General features: G+C 26.1%; 3 protein-coding genes across 13 annotated transcripts; 2 read left to right on the forward strand and 1 right to left on the reverse strand.

Moving 5' to 3' along the window:
* Nucleotides 1-1,291: 1,291 nt before the first annotated feature.
* Nucleotides 1,292-9,743, forward strand: LOC112637344. 9 transcript variants are annotated; one of them, XR_003122508.1, is made up of 11 exons: nt 1,292-1,814; nt 1,965-2,183; nt 2,738-2,892; nt 2,997-3,095; nt 5,660-5,871; nt 5,954-6,277; nt 6,345-6,431; nt 6,604-6,818; nt 7,070-7,237; nt 7,430-7,487; nt 7,829-7,905. XR_003122508.1 is itself a non-coding variant. In XM_025406794.1 (3 exons), the coding sequence occupies exons 2-3, from the start codon at nt 2,161-2,163 to the stop codon at nt 9,722-9,724; spliced, it is 699 nt and encodes a 232-aa protein (XP_025262579.1). In that variant the 5' UTR covers nt 1,292-1,814; nt 1,965-2,160; the 3' UTR covers nt 9,725-9,743. The 9 variants fall into 9 exon arrangements, 1 of the variants encoding a protein (XP_025262579.1); XR_003122507.1 differs by having other exon boundaries at nt 2,738-3,095; nt 7,382-7,487; XR_003122505.1 differs by having other exon boundaries at nt 2,738-3,095.
* A 437-nt stretch (nt 9,744-10,180) lies between these two features.
* LOC112637343 lies at nt 10,181-12,229 on the reverse strand. 2 transcript variants are annotated; one of them, XR_003122504.1, is made up of 5 exons: nt 12,098-12,229; nt 11,052-11,263; nt 10,765-10,936; nt 10,479-10,561; nt 10,181-10,261 (listed from the first exon to the last, which is right to left on the reverse strand). XR_003122504.1 is itself a non-coding variant. In XM_025406791.1 (5 exons), exons 1-4 carry the CDS (start codon nt 12,110-12,112, stop codon nt 11,118-11,120), a joined length of 417 nt encoding a protein of 138 aa, XP_025262576.1. In that variant the 5' UTR covers nt 12,113-12,229; the 3' UTR covers nt 10,704-10,936; nt 11,052-11,117. The 2 variants fall into 2 exon arrangements, 1 of the variants encoding a protein (XP_025262576.1); XM_025406791.1 differs by lacking the exons at nt 10,181-10,261; nt 10,479-10,561 and adding exons at nt 11,342-11,461; nt 11,533-11,668 and having other exon boundaries at nt 10,704-10,936.
* A 514-nt stretch (nt 12,230-12,743) lies between these two features.
* Nucleotides 12,744-20,466, forward strand: LOC105254748 (molybdopterin synthase catalytic subunit). Of its 2 annotated transcripts, XM_025406793.1 has the most exons (8): nt 12,744-12,891; nt 12,973-13,086; nt 13,263-13,409; nt 13,689-13,992; nt 15,308-15,494; nt 15,886-15,968; nt 17,555-17,808; nt 20,310-20,466. In XM_025406793.1, the coding sequence occupies exons 3-8, from the start codon at nt 13,269-13,271 to the stop codon at nt 20,343-20,345; spliced, it is 1,005 nt and encodes a 334-aa protein (XP_025262578.1). In that variant the 5' UTR covers nt 12,744-12,891; nt 12,973-13,086; nt 13,263-13,268; the 3' UTR covers nt 20,346-20,466. The 2 variants fall into 2 exon arrangements, with proteins under 2 accessions (XP_025262578.1, XP_025262577.1); XM_025406792.1 differs by having other exon boundaries at nt 12,747-13,086.
* The last annotated feature ends 860 nt before the right edge of the window (nt 20,467-21,326 follow it).

A 21,326-nucleotide genomic window follows, 5' to 3' on the forward strand; every position in this document is an offset into this window, starting at 1 on the left:
GCATACTTTTTCTTAGACATTTAAATTGGCATTTCTAACTGTACTTTTTATTATTATATTCTCCTAATAAATCGATTATAGAAAAGTATAAATATATAATCAATAATAATGTATGTATAATGTATGTAATAATATAAAAATATGTAATCAACAATGTGTTTGCAATTCATGAATTTAATACGACAATCACTATATTTATTTATAATTGTATGCATAGAAAGATTGTATATATTAAAAAATTGTAAGAATATATAAAATTTATAAAAATTTATAACAAATTCTAATATTGTAAATATAATGTAATATTGTAAATTGTGATAAAATTAAATATATATTAGCTATAAAAATGTATATCATATTTTATCATTATACAGAAATATTTTTAAATTATTTATTCGTTTTTTATTTTTAGGAATCTTACCTGCACAATGGAATAACTTGGTGAGCGAAAACTGAGTACCCGGTTGTCAGAGAATATCAGACTGGTTTAATCATAGATTATAATAAGTATATAGATTATCGGATGATATTCTAGAACAATGTCACAATAAAATGGCATTAGCTCTTGCATATACATATGCATAAAATTTCAACGATATGAAATCTAGTGACTTTACTTTTGCTTGTGCATATGTTACATTTATGTTGATTTATGTTTCATCATGATTTTTCTATAAAAGACGTGATTGACTTAACTCACTATGCATACTCCATGCAAGCTTTCTAAATACAAAAAATTTTTCGACATTATGTATATATTTTATGCTATAGTATTCTTTAAATGAGACATGTGATTGGTCCATTTTTTTATGCATATGCTTATATACTTATGCAAGTTTGTCTGGATAGGTCTTTAGGGCCTATCTAGACAAACTTGCATAGGTGTATATGCATAAAATAAAACCATATGGACCAATGAGCATCGAGTATTATGTTATGTAAAGGCTGCAGCACACACTTTTGCATAAGCGCATAACCATAAGCATAAGAAAATTGATTGGTTCATTTTCTTATGCATATACTTGCGGACCAATCAATTTCCTTATGCTTATGGTTATGCGCTTATGCAAAAGTGTGTGCTGCGGCCTTAAGTCAATATGGTAATTTAATACTCGATGTTCATTGGTCCATATAGGCCGGTATTCATAGTCCGATCTTATATTTAAGTCTGCTTGAAGGTTGACTTAAGACCTCATTCAACCAATCAAATAGCTGCGTAGCATTTCAAGCTCGAACTTAAGACGATCTCAAATATAAGGGTGCGTTTTCACTTGACGCTATGACGCTGGCTTTTAGCGTCATATCGCCGCAACGTCGTAGCGTCAATGAAAACTGATTGACGTTAACGTCTGGCGTCAAAACGGAATAACCTTTCATCAAGTTGTTCTTAAAAGTAATAACGTGTCTAAGTTAACAGATCTTAATTTCATTAAAAAAATGTTATGTAATCAACGATACTACGAATGGCAAAGAGAATGCTTAAAAATAATAAATTTAAAAAGACGATTAAAGAAAAAGAAACGTCAAATGATTTGTATAGCAGTGATTCATGAATTGGAAAAAATGGAGAAAAGACAATATACCAAAAAACGTTATTGGGTTGCACCATTATTTAAAAATAGAAAAATGCATGGTTTTTACCATGCAATATTTCCTAATATTATTTTGGAAGACAGCACATTTAGAAATTATTTTAGAATGACTGCTATACAGTTAGAAGAATTGCTACAAATAGTAGGACCTTCTTTGAGTAAACAGATAACTTCCTTTCGTGAGCCAATATCCGCTCCTGAACGTTTGTGTTTAACATTAAGGTATGTTGTTATTAATTATAATATTATTATATTATTACATTGAGTGCCATCGCTAGTGACTGAGACAGATCTTTCTGTTGAAGCTCGACATTTAATATGTTAACAATCTGTTTATTATTACTTGCATTTTAAATATATTACATTTTACAGATATTTAGCTGCTGGTGATTCTATGAAATCAATATCATATCAATTCATATCATACCAATCTAATTGGTGTAACAACGGTTTCTAACATTATTAGCGATACATGTAATGTCATTTGGAATTGTATTCACGAGGAAGTCCTTCCATCTACTTTGAGTCAAGGAGATTGGTTACGCATAGCAGATGAATTTGAGGAAAAATGGAACTTCCCTCATTGCATAGGTGCTATTGATGGAAAGCATGTAGTAATATAAGTAAAATCAGTAAAATGATTCTTTCATAAATCTTATTACCCACACGGCACAGGACCTTGCAGCAATATTGCAGCAATATTGCAATCTTGCATATTGCAATGTAATATTGCAGCAATATTGCTGAAATATGAATATAGAACATTGCTGTAATAATGTGGTAATAATGTTGCAGCAATATTGAAAATATACTGTTATAATTTTATAAATAGTAAAAATAATATAATATATTAATTTAATTGGTGTACGCATTTGCATATTTTTTTATTATAATTTAGCAATCTTAAAATTATTAATGTTATCATTATTATATAAAACACGAATGAGTTTATATAATATTAATTATTATAATTATAATATAAAAATTATTAATAATATTATTAATTATTAATAATTATACTTATATTTAAATATTTTGTTGCTTTCGCGAGCTGAGACTGAAACGTTTATCCTATAGACATATATATATATATATATAGACGCATAATACATATATATGTATGTGTGTGTGTGTATATGGTTCAGCTGTTTAGAGATTTTGCGCCGGGCGCCGCGGGTGTAGTTCGGAAAGTGCGAAGTGCGAGGTTCGTTCACGGGTGATATAGGTGATTATTAGCGACAAGTGCAATAAACATCAATCAAGTAATTTTATTTTAAGTGCGCAACGAAGCAAGGAACACGTATGTAAAATGGCATTATTACATTTCCAGCAGAATATGGTTGTTTAATAATTACAATTTAATTTAACTTAACCTAACCTAAATTGAAACTTATATTGTTTTAGTGAGAAATAAGATCCATCGAGCTGAGTTTTTACTTTATTCTTTCGACCGGCGTAATCGAAAAATTATCGCCAATATCTTTTTGGAATCCGTAGTATCTAGTTAATAAAATATTTGGCTGCTTGTTATTCACTTACATTTCCTTCTATATATATATTTCTATATTTTTCTATATATATTCTTTTATACATTTTATTTCTTATATTTATTCTATAATTGTATATATTGTTATATATTTTTATATATTTTTACAAATATACTTAAATATATATTTTAATTTTATTAGTATTTATATTTCAGATACGTTTACATGTACATATAAATACGTATATTTGTTTTATTTTCTTGTAATTATTTTCTAAATGTTTTCTTCTTAAATTTTTTGCAATACAATTTGTGTAGTTTACTTATTGTAGAAGAAATATGAACACACATAAAAGAAAACTTGTTTCAAAACGCCACAATAGACGGATTGTTGCAAATCAAACAGCTATAGATATTGCAGGATCTTCTAGAGAAATTTTGGAATGGCATACTATCAATACTTCTTCTAAACAGACTTCAAATGTAGAATTGTGTAAAGCAACTGATAAAGAAGTTTCTTTATGTAATACAAACAGTGTTAATGATATGATTAATAATGTGCATGTCAAAATTACATCTTCAGATGTTAATAATGATAATAATAATAATAATAATAATAATGATAACTTTGTTATAAATGATGAAATACATAAACCTAATAATGATGATGAATTAAATAAAGCATTAGCTACATGGGCTGTATCACACAATATTTCTCGCACTGCTTGTAATGAATTGTTGAAAATTTTGAAGCAATATACTTCGCATAATCTACCTACAGATGCACGAACACTATTAAAAACTCCAAGAAAAACCCAGCATATTTCAAAAATATGTGAAGGAGAATATTTATATTTTGGTTTGAATGATATTATTCAGAAAATGCTATTAAAAGATAATAATACATATGTTAATTTACTAATTAATATTGATGGTTTGCCATTATCAAAATCTTCTCAAGCGTCATTATGGACCATTTTATGTTCAAATACTGTCAATAAGACAGTATATCTCGTTGGTGCATATTTTGGTTATAAAAAACCTACAGATTCTAATATTTTTCTGAGAGCCTTAGTCGATGATTTAATTAATTTCACTAATAATGGTTATATTTATAATGAAAGCATAATCAAAATTAGATTGTTTGGTTTAATTTGTGACGCACCTGCTAAATCTTTTGTGTTATGTGTAAAAGGCCATACCGGGTTTTACAGTTGTACGAAATGTGTGATTAAGGGGAAATATATTAATGGTAGAGTTTGCTTTCCATATAAAAAAACATTTCCTTCTAGAAAAGATGAACTATTTTCCGCTAATACTTATCAAGATTTTCAGATTGGATTTTCTATTTTAAATAATATTCCTGGATTTTTGCCTATAAGTAGCACACCACTAGATTATATGCATCTTATATGTTTAGGCGTCGTCAAAAAAATTATCCTTCTTTGGATAAAGGGTCCACTTAATGTACGCTTAAGTATCAGTTCTATTAATAAAATATCACACTTGTTAATTTTGCTGAAAAATTCAACACCGAACGATTTTGTTAGAAAACCCAGATCATTAAAAGATGTCAAACAATGGAAAGCAATAGAGTTCAGAAATTTTTTATTATACACAGGACCCATTGTATTAAGACATATATTAAAGCCAGACATATATCTTCATTTTCTCACTCTACATATAGCTGTCACAATTCTTATACGTTCAAATTTAAATGAAGAACTAATAAATTTTGCGGAATCTTTACTAAATCATTTTGTCATATCATTTGAAATTTTATATGGTAAACAATACATGTCGCATAATATACATAATTTATTACATATATGTTCCGATGTAAGAACATATGGTCCATTAGACAATTTCAGTGCTTTTCGTTTTGAAAACTATATGGCATCGATCAAAAAACGATTACGTAAAAATGAAAAATCGCTTCAACAATTATATAAAAGATATAATGAAATTGAAAATTGTAATTCTTTTCTGTCAAGTATTAATAATGAAACATTAAATTCATATAAATATTTACATAACAATGGTCCAGTACCAGATAATTATAATATTCAATTGCAATATTTAATGATGTCAAATGAAAAGTTTAATATAAAATGTAAAGGTCAAAATAATAATTGTTGTCTTTTGAAAAGCGGTCAATATGTTTTAATTTTGAATATAGTGCAAAAAAATAAAGATTTTTTGCTTATTGGTAAGAAACTTAAGTACATAAAAGATGTATATGAATCACCATACAAATCCAGTAATTTTAATATAAAAGTAATGACAGTAAATAATGATAGCATATTTTCATGGCCAATTACAGATTTATTAGGTAAAGCATGGAAAATTCCTTTTGGAAATCATGCAAATACATTCGCAATATTTCCTCTTAATCATACAATATAATTATATATATTAATTTTTATGTGTTATAGATAATTATTTTTATGTGTGTTGTATAATAATTTTTTGTGTGTTATATAATAATTTTTTTTCAATCATTTATTTTTGTGTTAAATAATAATTTTTTTTTTAATAATGTAAACTACACATATGTTTTACGGAATATTTCACATCACAGAAAAATGGATAAGTACCAATTTATCATTGCGGAATTTCATGACGGGTTACAAGTTATACCGTCAGAATGCAACGCCGATAAATTATCATGTATATGGCCTAATCATATGAAAACTAAATATCGCATTAACAAGGCCATATTGGCAAGAGAGATGCCTCGAGAAAAATCTGATTGAGAAGAGTTACCAATAAAAAGAATTTTTGGTGGAGCAAGTAAGAGAACTTTTTTTATATAAATTATCATTTAATATATATAAATATTGTATACATTTTTCTTTTGTTTTTAATAATTTAGATACTTATGAAGAAAGTTTACAAAAATTAAGTCTAGCGCAAGACACGTCAAATATAGATGACACTGGGATGTCTTCAAATGATTTAAGGGAACAAAATAAAAAGCAAAGACGTATAAAAGCAAAGAAAAAAATATTATCATCTTCTTCTTCAGAAGAAGATATCTATTTAAAAAATAAAGAAAATAAAATAAATATAATACAACATAAAATCTTGCCTCCTTTTCCTGACAGAGGCAATTTTGTTAATAAAGTAATTGAGCCTATACAAAACATTACAAATATTTTACGTGAAAAAAATATTATTATTCCTACAAACAGTAATGGTAAGTTATAATTAAAATTTATAAATACATGACTTATAACAAAAATTATTAATTTTTTATTTTTTAGATAGAAATAACAAGCAAATTGCTACGAATAATATAAAGATTCTTCAAGATTCTTCTGAAAATACTGAGAAAGATTTGTCTGCTTATGGTATTTATTATAAAAGTTAATTATTGTTATATTTATTACTTTTTTTTACTAAAAGGCCCTGTAGTTAAAAATAAAGTATATATATGTATAATTATTGTATGATATTTAGCAGCAAATAATAGCATTAATTAAATTATATATATATATATGTGTGTATATATATTTGTTCCAGAGTTCAAGAAACAGATTATAGGAAAATTGAACAAAATATTATATAAATTAGACGGTATAGAAATCAAAATTAATATGCTAGAGGAGAAAATGCAATTTTCCTGTCATTCTTATGATGGTCAAGATGAATGTGATATTCATTTCCCGATTTCTACACTTACTGAATTAATATCCTTTGAAGATCAATTACAGGAAATCGAATTTAAAGATAAAGTTGTATGTGATAAAGATTTCTTATTTTTATATTATAGATGTTAATTTTTTTCTATAGAGTTAGTTATATCACAATTTAATGCTTAATAATTTTTGATTACATTTCTTATCACTAATTCATAAATGACATATTTTTTTGTTACTAATTGTAAAATAAAGAAGGCTCAATTTATTAACGTATTTACAAGTCATTTAATTATTTATTAAACAATAAAAGTATTTAATATTATTTTTAACATTGTTTATTTTTTTAGCTTAATGTTTTAAAACTTGTTGGTAGAGTTGATGGACATGCCATGATACGAAATATTATGAAAAAAGTAATAACAGACACTTTAGCTCAAAATTTCAACTGGACAGGAAAAAAAAATAAGCGTAGCTTCAAAGATTAGTAACTTTAAATCTTTCTAAAATGATTATACGTAAGTTCTCTTTAATATAATTTTTGATTAACTTGCTTGATTCATGTATCTATTTAGAAATTCCTTTAAAATTTGTCTAAAATATACACATATTTATAAGAAAATATTTACAATTTATATTAAAAAATACTTATGTATGTGCAGAAGCTATTCGTGTAAAATATAATAATCTGACAGATAATGACATTGCAGAATACACATCTAAATGGCTGTCTCAAGCTACTGTAAGAGTTCAAAGAGATGAAAAGAAGTATGTACATTTTATTTGTTAGGAACGTCATAATTGCTTACAGATTAATCAGATTATTTGATTTAATTAGTTTTTATTTTTATTTTTACTTTTAATCAATTTATTTTAATCGATAACTAAGCTTGAACAAATAGATATGTTACTTTTTCTGTTTAATATGTTGAGAAAATGCTGTATATTATCTAAATATTTTCTTATGAAATTTTTAGACTTTATAGTTATAATTTCGTATTACACTGACAAAAAAATGTAAAACATGTTGAATTAAAATATAAATATTTGATATAATTATATGATTTGAAATGAAGTTATAATTTTAAGTTTTTTATTAAATGTTTTAGACATATTCAGGAAGAAAAATAAAAACTAGAAGAACAGGAAGAACTAAAAAACAGGAAGAAAAAAATTAGAAGAGAACGACATTACCAAAAAATAATACTAAAATTTTATTATAAATATTATGTAATAGCAATATATTACATAGAAGATATATATAATTTCATATATCATATAGTTTATATCACAGTTTATAGAATATATTAAAGATATATAGAATTTAAGACGATTAAATATTTTATTATTTTTATATTTTTATGTATATCTTTATTTTTTTATTATTCAAAACTATAACCGATTATTAATTACATACATATAATGTTTATTGTTTCATATAAAATTGCTTATTACATTTTCGCATATGTATTTTTTGTTCTTACATGATTAAGATACTTTAATGCAATTTAAGTAAATTTTTTGTTTTCATTAGGTCTATAAAAATGATTATATTATATGTTGTGTACGGCGTGTACATATGTGTATATTATATACGCAGATTATTATATATGAATATATAACGTGTTATATATTAACATATTTCGTATATAAAATTTTTATATAATTTGATTTTTTTATTGCAATATATAATAAGAATAAATTTAAATGTTGCGTATATTTTATTTCATGTAACTCATATATATACATAAATATTAATTTCTGAAATATTCTCTTTTATACTGCATGTAATATATATTTACAAACTCGCACATTCTAACAATCTATGAGATATATATATATCTCATAGATTTAATTAGAATGTAAAAATACCACTTATAGGTCTGTTTGCGTTGATTGAACTCGCTGCATTAGTTCAGAAGTTGTCTTTTTTGCTCGACATTGTTGGAAGAAAAAAGATAACTTCTGAACTAGTGCAGCAAGTTCAGTCAACGCGATCTTACGTCAATACAAAGCATTATAATACATATATATACATATATTATATTGCAATACTGTTGCACTACTGCATTGTAATATTGCTGCAGTATTGTATTGTAATATTGCTACAAGCGGACATTTTACCGTTGCTGCAATATTGCTGCAATGTTGCAGCAACATTTTGCAACATTGCTGCAATGTTGCAATTTTGCAAATAAATATTGCTGCAATGTTGCTGCAATATTTCTGTGCCGTATGGGTATTAACATTATTTTTTAATTGATAACAATTTTTGTAATACTTTTTTTCAGTGTCCTAATAACGCAGGTTCTTCATATTATAATTACAGGAATTCTCACAGCATAGTACTTCTGGCAATATGTGATGCAAATTATATGTTTACTTTTGTGGACATTGGAGCATATGGTCGACGTAGTGATGGTGGCATTTTTCGATCTTCTTTAATAGGACAACAATTTCATAATGAGGAAATGAATTTACCAGAACCACAAGCTATATTAGCTGATGAAATACCTCTACCATTCGTAATTGTGGGTGATGAAGCTTTTCCGTTATCAGAATATTTACTTCGATCGTATCCTGGAAGAGGAGGTTTAAGTCAAGAACGAAAAATTTACAACTATCGGCTGAGTAGAGCAAGAAGAATGATCGAAAGTTCTTTTGGAATTTTATGTAGCCAATGGCGGATATTAAGGCGTCCCATTGACACTACAGTTGATACATGTATGAAAATTGTTCAGGCCATTATCTGTTTACACAATTGGCTGCGAATTAAAGATATTGATCATAACGAATATATACCATCCAATCTAATTGATCAAGACAATTCATACAGTTTTATATCTGATACTTTGAGCTCAGATATAACTGATGAAGGTGCTTTGCGAAATATAACTCAATGTGGTTCTAATTTAGGTTCACGTAAAGCCATGATGATAAGAGATACATTTTGTCACTATTTTAATAGCGAAGGAGCAGTTCCCTGGCAATTCGAGCACTGTTAAAATATTAATAATAAAAAAATAAAATAATTAATAATGTCAATAAATATTGTGTAAATAAGTATTAATAGTATAAATAAGTATTAATTGCGTAAATAGATATTAATATATAAATAAATATTAAGTATAAGTTAATTATATTGAATCTTTTATTTGTAATCTTTTTATTTGTAACTTTTTAATAAAAAATTTTACACTATTATTTATTATAACATTATTATAAAGAACATTATTATATTACTTTATTCAATAAAATGTAGCAAACAAAACAATAGTTGTGATAATTTAGTTTCATAATAACAGTTAAAATTTGATTTTATATACTATTTTCTTTTAGCATATCATATGACAATTGTAAGTGTCTTTGAAATGCTTCCTGTTTTTGCTCTTCGGATAAACGACGAATTCGAAACCCCAACAAATTTAAAAAAGAGTCGATGTCGTCAGGCTGAAGTGGAGGCGGTAAAATAATATCATCGTTGGAAGTATCGCACAAAGCATTAGCAATTCTCTCAATAGCACTGTTTTCTTTGAGATTATCTGTTTTTTTAGCGGTAAAGTAATAAAGATTAATAATTATATATATATATATATATATATATATATATATATATATATATGTGCGTGTGCGTATAATGTATTGTATATGTGTATACAACAGATTACAATAGATAAATCACATATATTTATAAAAATTTTTTTCAATCTCAATCATATATAAAAGACAAATATAAATTTTCATATAAATGTTATATACCTGACCGAACATTCCTAGTTTCTTCTGATGACTGATCCGAATCATTGAACGATGCTCTTGTTCTAGAAATATTTGATGCCGTGCTAAAATGTATCAATGAATAATTAAATATGTATATAATTTATTAAGTACACACATGTAAATTTTTTAAATTTCAATAATTTTTTTAATTTTTTAAATTTCAATAATTCAAATTTGAATATTCTTTAATAATATCAGAATTAATAGAAAATTTTAAAAATTTGTTTTACATTTGCACTTTAATAAATACGAAAGCAAAACTTACGTTTTGACCAAACAAGAGTCACGCAAAAATTCCATATTATTATAATGTTGCCACAAGCGAGTAGTATTTGGTGTTGCAGATCCACTTGCCTTTTGTTCAGATTGAATAATTTTACGATAAGTATCATGTAAAGATTTAAATTTATTTTTAGCTGTTTCTGGGCTAATTACACCTAAAAAAATGTAATGACATCTTAGATATAAAATGTTAAAAAAACATTGGAAGAAATATATAAAAAAATATATAAAACTTTTTAAAAAACAAGACTCTCTCTTTTTTATTTTTACCATTTAATGCCTCAGAAACTTCCTGCCACAATTTATTTCTTTCTTTCGGATTTCTTTGTCTAATATCTAATTGAAAATTCCATCTTCTCGTTTTTGTACTTCCAGAATCAACAGCTCTTCTTCGTCGAATGACAAACCTGTTTTGAATTTTCTTTTTGATTCTGGAATATTAGTTGTCATTGGGAGCTTCCTTTTTAAATGTTGAATATTATCTGCAAAAATAAAATAAAATTATATATTTAATATTACATCTTATTTTTAAGTGATTACAATATTCATATATTTCTTACTTGACAAATTTTCCTTATTAGAATTATTATATAAATTTTTTTTATTATTTTCTTTTGCCTCTATTACTACTATTTCATCATTCTCAATTAAACTTTTTCTTATTATGTTTCGTCCGTCATCTGTAACAAAGCGTCATATAGAAATAATTTGCATAATCCTCAGGCACTATCAGAATGATTGTTATATGTACCTGTCATTGGATAAAAGTATAATGTTGAATTATTAACATAATACTTAGAATATCCTTCTAAGCAAGGATGAGTATTAATATTTTCAATGGGAATGACCATTTCGCAAAGCCCACATGTTTGAACCATTTCAAATTCCTATTGAATATTAAAATATAATAGATATTATTTTATACACTTTATTATTACAAGTAAATTACAACATTACATGTTCTGATGTTAATAATTAAAATAAGAAAAATTGTTGGACATAATGTTTGGAAATAATTTATATGGTTAGGTTAGGTCTTTAGAATTATAACTCAAATTAAACTATTATAAATATTGCTATTTAATATTAATGATTTACATAAAAGTTAGTAGATCAATTCATATATCAATTCATAGATCAATTAAATATTTATTTCATTAAAAATGTATTTTGAATTTTCCACTCATTTAAAAAAAAATACTTAACTGATTACGTCGTGAAATTATCATAAATATATTAATGCAAATTTATTGTTATTATTAAAATGTAATGAGTAATAAATAAATAAATAAATAATATTAAACAATATTACTTACGTTTTCCACAGACATTTTTGAGGCACTGCTTGACGCTTGAAGCTGAACAAATCCAGCTTTTTTCTTTTGACGCTAGCGTTCAAAAAGAGGTCACGTGATCGACTAGACGCTAGCGTCAGATAGGTAATGAAATCGCAGCCTAAAGGTGGAATTTCATTGACGCTAAAAAGTAGCGTCAACAATTGGTTGAACAAAGAAGCAACTACTTACTTCTTTGTTCAACCAATGGTTGACGCTACTTTTTAGCGTCAATGAAATTGCACCTTTAAGATCGGACTATGAATACCGGCCATAGTCTTATGTTATGCATATGCACCTACTTACGATACGACCAATGTAGATCCGGTTTTTCGATACGACCAATGTAGATCCGGCTTTACGATACGACCAATGTAGATCTAGCTTTAAGGCCTTTGCACGTCATAGTCGAGTATTCTTTCTGTGATAAAAGAATAATCAACTGTGATTGGTCAGTTTTCTTACGACCTTACGACCTTACGGTACCAACTAAAATTTTTGTACGTGCAAAGGCCTTTACGTACTTATGAATTTTATGTGTGTTAGTCATGAACAGATCTAATGTAACATATGTATTGGGTCTGTTCTTTTCAGCTGCACTGCTGCACTAGTGCAATTAGTAGAGTGAAAGAAAGTATGTTTGTCTCTTTCTAACTTATTGCACTAGTGCAGCAGTGCAGTTGAAAAGGACAGACCCATTGTGATGGATAATAATACGGATGAGAAAATACAAATTACAGTATTATTTTTTGCAAAAGCACGTGAACTAACTGGAAGTAAGGAATGTCAAATTTATATTCCGAGAAAATTATCCGCTGTTGATCTTCTTGATCAAATTATTTATACTTTTCAATTAGAAACAATACGTAACCAATTAATATTAGCTGTGAACGAGGAATTTGTCATTCCAAATAGTATTCTCGCTTTATCAGAAAAAGATAAAATTGCAATAATTCCACCACTCAGTGGAGGTTCGTATAATAATATTAATGTCAAATTTAACCCGCTCCTTAAAAAAATAAAAAAAGACCAATTATAATATATACTATAATTATAATAAATATACTTTTAACAAAATTTAAGTGGAACGGATTAAATATGACAATAAAAATAATAAAATTTTATTATATTATTTAAATTTTTTTAGGCTAACATGGAAATGTCAAAAAATTTTGTCAAATTACAGCAAGATGAATTAAATATTGCAGAAATTATAGATCTAGTAACATTTCCTAACTGTGGAGCAATATCTAATTTTATTGGGATCACTCGAGATAATTTTGAAAATAAAAAGGTAAAATATATTACACGCAAAAAATAATATAAAATTTTAAATATTTATAATAGACTTATATACTACTATTATATACGTATATAAATTTTAATATATTTATAATTTATCTGCTTAGTGTAAAGTTATATGTCTTCTTTATACCTCAATTTAATAGAAATTTTATTCTGTTAGGATTTTACAGATTAGCTTTATCAGAAAAAAGCAATATAAAAAAGTACAAATTAATATTGTGTTATTAATATTTAATAATTTATCTTAAAATCAATTTTGATTTTTTAGGTAATTAAACTAGAATATGAAGCCTATGAATCAATGGCTTTGAAGGAAATGATGAATATTTGTATTAAAATTCGTTCAAAATGGAATATAGAAAGCATTGCTATATATCATCGTGTTGGAGAAGTACCAATATCTAAAGCAAGCGTTGTAATAGCAGTTTCCTCTCCTCATAGAACAGACTCATTGAAAGCAGTGGAATATGCTATTAATGAATTAAAAGCTTCGGTGCCTATTTGGAAAAAAGAAGTATATGAAACAGGAGAAACACAATGGAAAGAAAATAAAGAGTGTACATGGACAAATAGTAAATAATTTTTTTATTATATTTGAACTTCTGAAAAATATATATCTTTTAAAATGCATGCAACTATATTTTCTGAGTTATATTTATATTATGATAGAAAAAGACTAGAGTTTACAGCAATTATATTGTATTATCTATGCTTGTACTAATTCTTGTTTACTTTTATTTAAATTTTTCCTACAATGTGTACAAATTTTACTTTTATTTGTCAATCTCTTTTTATATAGGTATATCTCGTTATAAAAATTGTATCTAAAATTGTATCTAAAATTGTATGTTATAAAAATATTTTTCCTTTTTATTTAAAATCTTTAAAATCTATTTTTTTCACAGATTTTCTATTTTTAGCATTTTAGTAAATTATTTCTTTAAAAAAAGACTATTATAAACAAACGTAAATATTAATATATGCAATAAATATTAAAAATTTATTTTTTCAAAAATAAGTTTTTAATATTTATTGCATATATGAATATTTACGTTTGTTTATAATAGTCTTTTTTTAAAGAAATAAAATGCTAAAAATAGAAAATCTGTGAAAAAAATAGATTTTAAAGGTTTTAAATAAAAAGGAAAAATATTTTTATAACATAGATACAATTTTTATTTTTTCAAAAATAAATTTTTAATATTTATTGCATATATGAATATTTACTTTTGTTTATAATAGTCTGTTTAATTATTAAGAATTATTTGCATCTTGGTCTTCCTTAATTGAATATAATTTTAATTAAAGATGTAACATATTATTTTGTGTAATCTAAAGCTTTTAATAACTTGCTAACAGCATATTGAAATAAAATGTCAAAAGTGAAAAATCATAACCTGCAAAATATATTGAAATAAATTAGTTTTTTATATGCTATTATATATATATTAGATAATATAAATTAATAAAATATACTAAAAAACATTTTAGTTCATCAATTAATAATTAATTGTAATCTTAATGAACATAAATTACTATAAGTTTAATTTTTCTTGGAAATATTAAATATGTGCAGATAAGTTATATATGTGCATTTACTAATGCAAAATGATGGAAGTTTCTGGAAGTTTTATTAATCCATATTGTATAAAAATAGGATACAAAAGATTTAATTAATATCAACATATTTTGCAAAAAAATTCGTATGATTTTGGTTCTGATTAAAATTCAATATTATTATAATAATGTCATAGAAGTTTTAAAAGTGATGTAATGTAACATAATATTAGATGAAATGTTATACATATGTGTAAAGTTAAATGTAACATATTTTTATTAGTATTGTTTAATAATAATATATTAAGGAAAATTTTATATGATCTATAGCTTTGAAGAATGAACATGTTAAGGCGACTGCAAGTATAAATGAAGAAGTAGATAAAATTGTTATTGATCCAAATCTTGTACAAATTCAAGCAAACTCAGAGGAATTGAATCGTAGGATAAAATCATTCATTGAACGAAAACGTCAGCAAGTAAATACTTTAAATGTGCAAGAGTTTTGTTGCCACAGGTTCGTTCATTATTATTATTGACATGTGAAAATTGCATGTATAACTAATAATCATGTGAAGTAAACAGAGTAAAAGAATTCATAATTTTATCATTATTTCAAAATATCGACTATAAAAATATATGATAAAAGATATGAATTTTAATTGATAAATTCTAAAATGATCTTGATATGAATTTAAATTTCAAACCAAAATCAAACTAAAAATTATTATTTTTGTTTCTAAAAATTAAGAAGATCTTGTTTTTTTGTTATTATTTAACTGAAATTTGATGTTTGCTATTTAAAATATATTAAAATATATTAATGTAAATTTACTATAACTAATTAAGTATAATTGTTATAACTAGTTACTACTTTAACAATAAATAAATTAATTAAATATTCACAGTGAAAAAAATGATAATGAAAATTCTTGTGCAAGAGTAGATGCTGTTCTTGTCCGATGCAAAGATTCCAAAAGTCATGTGAGAGGTAATATAAAATTAATTACTTGATGATTTTGATATTTATTTGATATATATTATGATATTTACTTAGTATATATTTTATTTTTATTCTTTTTAATTTTTTTGTTACTTCTATTTTTTATTAGTTTTTACTAGATATATTTTACTAGTTTCTACAGATATATTTTTATTTTTTATTCATTTCTGCAGATATATAGTTTTGTTTAATGCTAATTCATTAGTTGTTATAAATATAATTTAATTTATATTATATATTATATTATATTTATATTATATATTATAATTTAATGTTAATATAATTTTTTTAAACTTTTATATAAATCTAGATTGTATCAAATTAAATTAATTAAATTTATTTGTTATTATATATAAAAAATTATATATAAAAATTATTTACAATAATTAAATTCTATAATTATAGTTACGTCTTAATATTTTAAAAATATTAATGTCCGTTTCTTCTTTTTCTTTTTATATGTCAGAAATAAAAGGATGTGTAAATGCTCAACGAATAATTCTGTATTATATATATTCATAATAATAATAATAATAATAATAATAATAATAATAATAATAATGATAATAATAATAATAACGTGTATATATATATATATATATATATATATATATATATATATAATATATATATATACAGGGTGTATCAGACCCGTAGCGACCGTATCAGGCTGGTATTTCGAAAAATATTTACTTGAAAAATGTTCCGAACAAAAGTTGTAGGACTTTAAGGGGCGCATTACATAGCATGGTGTGACCTTGGATAGTGTTGTTAAGGACACGGAAAAATCAATTAAAAGTTTTTAAATGGAAACCCCTATTTTTGATTGTATATTCTTATAACTGACCTCGAAAGCTTTCCAAAACATTATAATAAAGTATTTCTTCATTGAGTACTTTTCGAGTTATGAGGCTTGAAATCATTTCTTAATTTTACATAAACCGTAAAATATCTTTTGAAATATTCATTTTTCGATTATCTTACTTTAATAATTTTATGTACAAAATAATGAGAGCAATCAATTGATGTAAAGAAAAAACATAGTTGTTTTTAAGAAAAAAATATGTAATTTGCAATTAACAATTACATTTTTTTTTTTAAAACAACTATGTGTTTTTTACACCAATTGATTCCTCTCATTATTTTGTACATAAAATTATTAAGGTAAGATAATTGAAAAATGAATATTTCACAAGATTTTTTACAGTTTATGTAAAATTAAGAAATGATTTCAAGCCTCATAACTCGAAAAGTACTCAATGAAGAAATACTTTATTATAGTGTTTTGGAAAGCTCTCGAGGTCAGCTATAAGAATATACAATCAAAAATAGGGGTTTCCATTTAAAAACTTTTAATTGATTTTTCCGTGTCCTTAACAACACTATCCAAGGTCACACTAATCATGCTCTGTAATGCGCCCTTTAAAGTCCTACAACTTTTGTTCGGAACATTTTTCAAGTAAATTGCGTATTTTTCGAAATACCAGCCTGATACGGTCACTCTGATACACCCTGTATATATATATATATATATATATATATATATATACATATATATTTGTAATTATTTTCAGTTCACAGAGTATTAAACACATGGGGACCTCAAACAATTGATCGATCAATTTTGCCCAAAGCAATTATAAATAATTCTATTTATAATAATAATAACAGTAATTGCTGTCCTGTATTGGATGATAGAATGTCCACAATAGAAAGTATAACAAGGATTAGTAAACCTGTGCCTAAAGATATTTACAAGAGATTAAAAAATATTGAAGATAGAATATTATATTTAGAAAGTATATCACCAGAATACAAGGAATTTTGGGTATTATAAAGAAATTTTATCTTGCATATTTTAATTATTATTATCTTCACAGTTATATATTATATTTACAGTTATATATATTCCAAAAGACAATCTATACATATATTTTACATACATTTTTATGTGTGTGTGTGTGTATTAGTATGTATATATCATCACCATCAACATCATCATCACTTGTGATGGTGATGTTGATAATGATGGTGTACTACAGCCCTTGGTGAACCTTGATTTCCTTCATGATATGTTTCTATTTTGTCTTATTTTCTAAGTCTTTTTTTCTCTAATTGTTGACTCCTATAGTCTTTAAGTCCTCCCATCCTCCATCCATCTTCTTCTCAGTTTCCCTTTTCCTTTATCTCCTATAAAATATTCCATTTAGCATTTCTCTTGATCTTTTCTAATCGTCCATTTTTGCAACGTGTGCTAACTACTCAAGTCTTCGGGATTTTATAAATCTTATTACGTTTTTTTCCTTCTATTAATTGATCAATCTTGTAGTATATTGTGTATATGTATCATCTGTTTCTCTGTTCTCTTCACAGATTCAATATCTTCCTTATTGATTTCCTCTCAAAAGTTAATAATATTCTGTTATTCAATGAGGTCCTCTAGCACTCTACATTGTACACAGCTACTGATCATATTAGCATCCCAGATAGCAAAATCGGATAGAGCACGTTTTGCAATTTATGTGCTGCATACTATGTCAGCAGAATGCTGTCAATATTCTAGCAAAATATGCCGTTTCAGTTAATGTTGTCAGAAACACAGCAAAAGTTGAGCATAACGTGCGTTACGATGTAATGATAGAAATGCAGCAGAAATAAAGCAGAGTTTTACCAGCATAAATAGAACAATTCAATGCTGGAATAATGTGTCGGCAGAATGCATACTGAGAGTACGCATAATCTGTTGTTGTGTGTAATAGCAAATCTCATAAGAAATATCAAACTTGTGCAAGCACGCTAACAGCAGAAACACAGCAGCAATGCAGCATGCTCTGCCGTCATACGATGACATTTAATTTTTAAAATACAGGATCTGTGCGATGCAATTTGACAACAGATTGTCGGCAGAAATCGAACAGGATCTGCGCACAATCTTTGATAGCAGATTGATAGTAGAAACGGAACAGGGTTTGCATGATTCGATAGTTCCTTCACTTACCGCTACGTGAGCTATTCTTTCTTGTAATTGAATTTCTGTCAAAAATATATATAAAGTCGCGAATATGAATAAAAGACTAAAAATATAGTAATTATCACTTTAATTTCTGATATCTGATACAAGCAAATGAGAGTCAGAATATTAAACTGATTGGAATCAATATGATAAATTAAAAATTATTCATGTACTGCCTATTTGAGGCATAAAGCAAGAATTTAATTCTAAATAAATTACATCTCAAGTTACATCACAAGTTACATTTACTTTTATCATTTACTTTATTATTAATTTAATTAAATTGAATTAGTCCTTCGCTATATGAGATATAACTATGATATAATATATTACATATGTGTCATTTTCTAAGAAAATTCTAATTAACTTGCCGATAATATTGTTATTTAGTACCTGTAATAATCAATTTTGTTGCATTTATATAACATTAATAAAAGTAAGCGCAAATCTTGTGAAGTTTCTGCTGTCAATTTGTCATCAGGTTGCATGTGCAGATTCTGCTCGATTTCTGCTGTCATATCATGACGGTACACTGTGCTTCATTTCTGCTGCATTTCTGCCATCACATCATATTGACACATCGTGTTGCGAAAAAAGAAACTTAATGAGGACACAGCTGAGCGATATCTGCTGCAAATTAATGATTGAATCTGCTGTTATGCTGCTGGCATTTTGCTATCTGGGATTTTATATATTATTCTAATCTTATATAAATTAGTTTTGATCTTTCTTCTTTCCAGCAATTTGGATGTGAGAAATCTTTTGAAGATATAATAGTATCTATTCTCTATAATCTCTCCTTTATTTCCTTGTTTTTGTTTATGATTGTTCCAAGATATTTGAAATTGTCAGTCATTTGTTTTTAAATTTGTATCTTTCTATTTTTATATTATTCACATTTGTTTTCTTTCTTGCAAGTTTCATATATCTTATTTATTTTCGATTCCATTTCTTCAGTCCTCTCCTTTAACTTTAGGAATAGTCCTTTTAGTTTTATCTCGTTTCTTGAAATTATTGCTATTATCTGTCATTTATACATATTTATGTGATTTTGTATATAATGTTTCTTTAACTCTCCTATAATCTTCTGTAACACTAAAAAGTTAACAATATATCCCCCGTTTAAGCATCTATTTTGAAATCCTCTGACATTTTTATAAGGCTACTTTACCTTTGTGGCCTATATATATCATTCTAACTTAGATACTTTTGCTAATTCTGATCCTTGTCATAGATTCTTGATAGGTTTATGCTATCAATGCCATCAAATGCTTAAATGAAATCGATAGATAACATATGTCTATATTTTTTTATAGCATTTCTCTAGTATTTACCTTAACACAAAGCATTGATCAGTTATGAATTGAGGTAAATATACTGATGAAGGGAGCCCGTCTCGATTTCCTCGACTTTGACATATGTTGTCAAGGTCACTGCCCTGAGTAACATCTAAAAGGTTATAGCCGTCGCTCGTTGTTCGTTAAAAAGTTATTAACAAAAGAATTTCACAACTTTAATGCTTTTTGTCTCCGAAAATGTTGATTTGAGAAAAAAATTTTTAAGCAAAAAATAAAGCCGCTGAAAAACTCTACAAAAAAGGTTATATGCATTTTTTTCATAAACCTACTATTTTAGCTATATAAAAACTACTATATAAAAAAATAATTTAAATATTCACATAAGGTATGATTGAGTTGCCCACAGTTTTATAAACCTATATGAAGTCTCAGTTTGCGTTGCAAAGTACACGCACAGACTGCACACCCACCCACCCCACCCCACCCGCACCCCGTTGCAAATCCATGTGAAATGAAACAAAAGTGTATCATTTGTATATTCGGTATTAAGAATTGTTTTACATCGCGGGCATTCAACTGTTCGTCTGATCACATTTTTTTCAAAAAGATAAGAAACTAATTCCTCGTAATTATTAGTTCGCTGGAGAAACTCGTGAAGTCTCATATTCACGTATTAAGAGTTCTGCAAGTACTAAATACAAGGAATATTTCTATAGCTTAAGTCTGTATTATTGTTATGCTTACATATTTTGGATCATAAGTATACTTTGCGTGGAAAATATTTCCGAACTGTGTTTTCATATAGTTCTATAGTTCTACCTATACGATGTCAATAAAATCCCCAATAGCCAAGTCTGCTAAAGCAGATCTTGTCAGGGAATCTGTTAGAAATTGTTGGCGACAGAAAGATTACAGAATCGATGCAGGTTCTGATATATCATGTGATGTCGCCAGAATGTCAACAGAAATATAACAAAGCTTGTTAACATAATCAGTTACCAGATTGGCAGCAAAAATCGAACAGATTTTGCCGGC

Source organism: Camponotus floridanus, unplaced genomic scaffold (assembly GCF_003227725.1).
Source record: "Camponotus floridanus strain SB8 unplaced genomic scaffold, Cflo_v7.5 scaffold154, whole genome shotgun sequence".
Lineage (NCBI taxonomy): Eukaryota > Metazoa > Arthropoda > Insecta > Hymenoptera > Formicidae > Camponotus > Camponotus floridanus.

Bases quoted from the DNA above. Each gene is read 5' to 3' on its own strand.
- LOC112637344 (XM_025406794.1), top strand. From the start codon at position 2,161: ATGGAACTTCCCTCATTGCATAG. The intron at 2,184-9,048 runs GTGCTATTGATG...TTATAATTACAG, and splicing joins GAACTTCCCTCATTGCATAG to GAATTCTCACAGCATAGTAC.
- LOC112637343 (XM_025406791.1), bottom strand. The intron at 11,462-11,532 runs GTACATATAACA...GCTTTGTTACAG, and splicing joins ATACTTTTATCCAATGACAG to ATGACGGACGAAACATAATA. The intron at 11,264-11,341 runs GTAAGAAATATA...TTATTTTTGCAG, and splicing joins TAATAAGGAAAATTTGTCAA to ATAATATTCAACATTTAAAA.
- LOC105254748 (XM_025406793.1), top strand. From the start codon at position 13,269: ATGGAAATGTCAAAAAATTTTGTCAAATTACAGCAAGATGAATTAAAT. The intron at 13,993-15,307 runs GTAAATAATTTT...TATGATCTATAG, and splicing joins AGAGTGTACATGGACAAATA to CTTTGAAGAATGAACATGTT. The intron at 15,969-17,554 runs GTAATATAAAAT...AATTATTTTCAG, and splicing joins TTCCAAAAGTCATGTGAGAG to TTCACAGAGTATTAAACACA.